Source organism: Dreissena polymorpha, chromosome 16, assembly GCF_020536995.1.
Source record: "Dreissena polymorpha isolate Duluth1 chromosome 16, UMN_Dpol_1.0, whole genome shotgun sequence".
NCBI classification, from domain to species: domain Eukaryota; kingdom Metazoa; phylum Mollusca; class Bivalvia; order Myida; family Dreissenidae; genus Dreissena; species Dreissena polymorpha.
This window is the reverse complement of record NC_068370.1, coordinates 21,001,449-21,007,507: the sequence shown is the minus strand read 5'-3', so window position 1 is coordinate 21,007,507 and position 6,059 is coordinate 21,001,449. Positions and strand designations below refer to the sequence as shown.

The 6,059-nt window shown below is 38.3% G+C and overlaps 1 protein-coding gene across 1 annotated transcript; it reads left to right on the top strand.

The window, feature by feature from the left end:
* Window positions 1–844: 844 nt before the first annotated feature.
* Window positions 845–4,172, top strand: LOC127861953 (thioredoxin-like). Its single transcript, XM_052400728.1, has 5 exons — window positions 845–1,046; window positions 1,940–2,044; window positions 2,611–2,679; window positions 2,979–3,044; window positions 3,834–4,172. The coding sequence occupies exons 1-5, from the start codon at window positions 1,026–1,028 to the stop codon at window positions 3,900–3,902; spliced, it is 330 nt and encodes a 109-aa protein (XP_052256688.1). The 5' UTR covers window positions 845–1,025; the 3' UTR covers window positions 3,903–4,172.
* The last annotated feature ends 1,887 nt before the right edge of the window (window positions 4,173–6,059 follow it).

Here is a 6,059-nt window from a genome sequence, read left to right as displayed (position 1 = left end):
TGCCGCATGTTGACCAGATATGGAATCAAAACTTGTTAAACTTTATTGATGCAACGTGTTAACCAGAGATGGACTCCAAGCTTGTTATGCTTAATCGATGCCACATGTTCACCAAATAGTGAGTGACTCAAGAATTGGTATACTCGATCAATGCCGCGTGTTCACCAGTCAGGAAATCAAAAGTTGTTATACTTTATTGATGCTACATTTTCATCAGATGTGGAATCAAAATCTTTCAAACTTGATTTGTGCCACATGTTCACCAGATTATATGAAATCAAAACTTATACTTTCTTGTTGCCACATCATCACTAGATATTGATTCAAAACAAGTTATAGTTTGCTGATGTCACATGTCCACCAATATTAACCCAAAATTGTTATACTTGATTGATGCAACATGTTCACCACATAACAATGGACCCAGGACTTATCATACACTATCGATGCCGCATGTTGACCAGGTATGATCCCACAGACATGTTGTATAACTCCTTGATCTCCTTAACTCTTTCAGTGCTGGAACCGAATTTTGAAGGCCTTTGCAAACAGTTTGGATACAGATGAGACGCCACAGAACGTGGCGTCTCATCAGGATCCAAACTGTTTGCTATTCTGATAGTATTCGTTGAAAAAAAATCTAAGAAACTGCTAATTTTAGAAATTCAGCAGATGACATTTTAGCAGACGACAAATTTCCCGGCATGCAAAGGGTTAAGAATTCCATCCTGGTTATTGACACCCACCGTACCGGTTATGTGTACCCACCAGTGGATTCATATTTAAACATTGAATTACCACAAGCGTTGTCCTATATTGATCATGCGCAGAAATTTCTTCGGTTCTATTTGACTCGCAGAAAGACAATTTCAATAATAAGAACTATTGATTTCAGACCGTTACCTTGGAAAATCTACGCCTGTTATTGTTACCACTCCATGACGAGTCAGACAGTGTCGCCTAAATCAATTACAGACACTGGATATTTACGGACTTGACATCGTTCAAGAAAAGCTACCTTGAACATGCACGACGTTTATAATATGGTAAGTTACGTTAATATTTGTGACTTGTTGTTGGAATTTACTTAGGCGTGCACTTAAATAAGATGGAGTAAGCCAAAAACTAGAAATAACTACGGATTTTTTTACCATTAAAACTTTTCCATTCTAGTTCACATTAATCGTTTTACGAGAAGTTGTTAACAGGTGTGCGGCACATGATAGCCGAGTGTCTTATAGGATTTCCATAGTGAATTCACTGTCTTTTTTTATTTCCAAAACCAACAGTGTTTCGAGTGACTTAAATTCTGTTCCACCGCATATGACCTCTGTATTTTTCCATAATTGATGAAATATTGTTTGAGCGAGGTCACTGTTCTTCCGCCGAGAGTTTTAAGAGGTTTTATTCAAACAATTTGTTTCACCAAAGTTCCAACGAGTTGCTCCTCTTTATTTCAACTGAGAGGCCCCACTAGTTTCGCCGAGTGGCCCCACTGTAGTTTCGACGAGTGGCCCCATCGTAGTTTCGCCGAGTGGTCCCACTGTAGTTTCGCCGAGTGGCTTCACCGAGTGACCCTTCTGTGGTTTCACCGAGTGGCCCCCAACGTATTTTCGTCGAGTGGCCCCACTGTAGTTTCGCCGAATTGCCTCGCCCGATCACCGTTTTTCTACCGAGTAGCTAAGCAGTCGTTTCACACTAAAATTCAACTGAGTGAAACCGAGTTCAGCTGTGTGGTACTGCTTTATTTTTACAGAGTGATGTCACTGCAGTATCATTGTAGTTCAACAGAGTGACTCGACTGTAGTTCTATAAAGTGAGGTTACTGAAATTGACTGACCACTTTATTTCTACCGAATGATGACACTTTAGTTCCACCGAAGGGCTCCTATGCAGTTACATCGGATGGCCATATTTCACTCTAGTTGTGTGTTTGCAGGACGAGCTTCAGAGTGTAATGGAGGATTGCAAGGGCAAGGTGGTTGTCATTGACTTCTGGGCCGGCTGGTGTGGGCCCTGCAAGCTCATTGGACCCATGTTCCAGGTAACCCCTAGCTCATACACAATAATCATACCCGGTACTCGCAACCTAATATATCGATATAGAACCGAAGATGTTTCTATCGACTGTCCGGCTGGTTTATGGACTCGCTTCTCAAAAAAGAAAACAAGGCGCACGTGAGGTTGATTGGTGGTCTCTATACCTAGCAGATGGGTTTCCACTGTCTTGTACAGCACAAAACCGTACATATATGTAAAATTATATTTAATTAAAAATTCCTTTCAACGATTCAATTGTTTTCAATGCTATGAGTATAAAACGTTAATTATAAAGAAATGCTGAGACAAACTCCGGGCCCTCACATAATGAAGCCTCGTGGGCTGAAGATGCTATTTAATCTCTATATACATATGTATAAACGTGTTTGAATCTCGTTTCCTGTTTATCGACGTGCCGGTATATCCTTTTGTGATAGTCTTGACTTAAATCTACTTTGCGTGATACCGAATTTCTTTCCAAATGTGTTTGTTGAATAAAACTCGTCTAATCTTAGACGTCTTACGTCAGAAATAGCTTATACTGCCTGACGGTCACGTGTCTATTTTCAGCGCTTGTCAAAAGAGTCCGCCCTGACCTCGTCCCTTGAGTTTGTTAGGGTAGATGTAGACGAGGCTCCGGTAAGGCGTTTCCACCTTCTCCTCGCAGATACTTATTGTTGTTTGTTTGGGAGGTTTACAAGTATATTCAAGTTATTAGACACATGCCGTATTTGCAACCGTATAAAATATCAAATAAAATATGAACATTTTATACATGTTAATTGGTTTACATTACGCGTTAGTAAAAAAAATAAAGAGTTTTCTTCAATTACAACTTTACGTTATGCTGTCTACGAAGATTTTTGTAGTAAAAAAACGGTATAAATCAACAATGCACGTTGTTCCAAGTGTCAAACAAAGATGCGTTTGCGTTACAGGACATTGCTGAATGGGTGGGGATTGAATGCATGCCGCTTATTGCCTTCTACAAGAACGGCAAAAAGGTTGGTGGAAGGGACGGCAGACTCTTGATAATGAGTTGGCACGCTTAACTCTCCGTCACAAAATTGCAATCGTAACAAAGTATACTGCAATATTATATGACGCTATTCAAATCGACAGAACAAGGACTGATCAATAACAAAATCCGATAACATCTTAATTAGAGAATTGTACGCCGATATACGATGCACTAGAAGCATAATTATTTCATTCATCAGAATTGTAGTGTATCTGGCTAGATAATAGATATGAAGCGAGTTGATTGTACGCTTGCCGTTGAATTTAACATGCGACGAAACCGCATGTAATGGCATAGAGGAGTAAGCTGCTATTGTCATAGTGGTTTTCATGGTCTAAGCAAAGAGTTAGTGAAACACTTCTAGTAGAAACGCCTTTTTTGTGGAAACAGTTTCAAAACGTACAATACAACTAGCGCATGAAACCATGCAAGAGGTTTGAATGTGCAGAATCTTACATCCGAGCACGTGATTTGTCATCAATTAAAAATCCCTTCACATCATGCAATTTTTCCACTTACCTATTTTATTCAAAATTATAAGTATTACAATCACACGTTTATCTTAGCCTAAAGCTCTAAGATTTAAAAATGCACTTATATTATAAGCAGCACTGCACTTTATTTCTTGGTTCCGATCACATGTAGGATGACGTTAACTGGATTGACACGAGAAGCTATAAATCATTTATCCCACATTATTGGAAAGTAATCATGTAATTGTTGACATATAGAATATCCTTTTCCTTCTAAATAACGTGTGCTCTGATTTCAGATTGACGAGCTCGCCGGCGCCAACGCTAAAGTGTTGGAAGAGAAGATACGAGAACACGCCAACCATTAGACATATACCGGAAATGAACGTGTTGCATGGGTCAGTTCAAACATTTAAAGACGGTAGCGAATAGCGTAGTGTTCAATGTGGAATTACATGTACTTCGTGCGTCAACCATATCTAACAGTTGTCCATTGAATGTAATGAATGACAACTGTGTATATATAGCAGTATTCATATTGCGGAAGCAAATACTAAATGGGCATTTCGAAGTTATTATGTTATTTTATTTTCTGTAATGAAGTAATGCTTTCTAAGAATATGTAAAATGGCTTTTTACGCACGTTTCTCATTTTATAACGCTCGGTAATGTTTTTATTTTCGTAAATTCAAAAAGTTGTCCCGGAGACATGTTAAGCTGGCGCGTGAAAATCCGTCATGTTAGTGAAATCCACCGTGTATTTAGCCAGTGTATACCCGTGTAGAATGACTCCGCAGACGTTACTTCTTTGCCGAGTAGAAAGGCACCGTAGAGTCACTGTGAACCACCGTTTATTTCACTGATAAACATCCACCAGTGAATGAGGTAGGAGTATTTATCTTTCAGTTAAATGTCATTGGTAAGGTCATATCCTATAAAGGAGGTGTGCACGAACATAAATACACAGTAATTGACCTACGCATCATGTGTAATTGAAAAATATTACGGCGAAAAAATATTGTGGTGCCGCGATGAAAAACTAGTTTTTACTAGGTTTTTCGTAAAAATAATATACCAATCCAATAATTTGCTGCAAACCATACATTTGAGAAGAGCTCAACTTTCCTCGAACATATTGGTTTATCTTGTTTAAAGACAAAACATACCGGTACCTTTTATTCGAAAATGATCAAATTACACAGCATTCGTACAGCGTGGTCGCGGCGAATCCATAGATGTGCCGTTTAAACACTGAACATGTTGATGTGTTAGTTTGCTTATTTCATGAAACAACAAGTATAACACTTCAACAAACTCCGGTAATAGTATCTTAATACTTCTCCCGCAACATGAACAACGTATCGATGCTTTTGTTTCTGGCTCGTTGTGTACATTTCAAATCATTTTGAAAGGCGGTTTTTTAATGTTCCATGCGAAGATATTTAGAAGTTGTATCTATTTCTACATCAGCAAATATGTAAAAATGTTAAAATCTAAAGAGAAAACACGAAATATGAACGTTTGCGCAAGAATGTTTCCGTTTTCTTGACTTGAACCGGTCTGACTGATTCCTGACTTCTCTCCATCATCTCAAAGATCTAAACAATTAAACCAAGTTTTATTTAAATCCTAAAAACGGTACAAGAGATACGGACCGGACCGAAAGTAGTACAAAGGGCACTCCTATAATAATGGTGCAGGATCAATGGGGTTCACAGGGGTTTACACACAGCCTGGACAGAATGTAAACACACCGATAAGAACTTCATTTTTGCATAAATCTTTACTTCATAAAATACAGTTTTCTTGCAGTTTGTTCCGATCGTCTTAAGATTAAAGAATAAATGCTTGAATACACCTGAAATTGGTGCTAAAATTGCACCTTGCGTGTAGCATAACCGTGTACATGAACGCTGTACACATCGAACTAAATGCCAAGAACACAGGCTTTTTACATGAAGTAATTCTGGTGTAATTCACATCACCATGAGCAGCATACAAATCTGTCTTTTATGCACTAGTTTAAATTCTTAGGACAAATTGTTTTAAAAAGTTATGTAAAAAAAAAATACCACTTACTGGTGTGTTAACATCCACTTAAGTTTAATTGTGAACCCCACAATGTCATGTGAAAATGCAACCTGTACTACCCCTTCCACCTTACGGTTGAGGAATAAAATATTTACACATGCACAACTTAATACTTAAAGACTTTCTTTATCCCTACACATGTAGAATTTGAATACATTGCATTACTGGACTTCAGTAGAATGCATAAAGAAACAAGAGCTGTGTTTGTGAAACACAATGCCCCCTACTGCGCTGCTTTGAAGCCATTTATTTGACCTTTGACCTTGAAGAATGACCTTGACCTTTCACCACTGAAAATGTGCAGCTGCATGAGATACACATGCATGCCAAATATCAAGTTGCTATCTTCAATATTGCAAAGTTTGTGACGCATACAATGACAGACACATAAAATGACAGACAAACAGGCGAAAAACAATATACCCCCGATCATT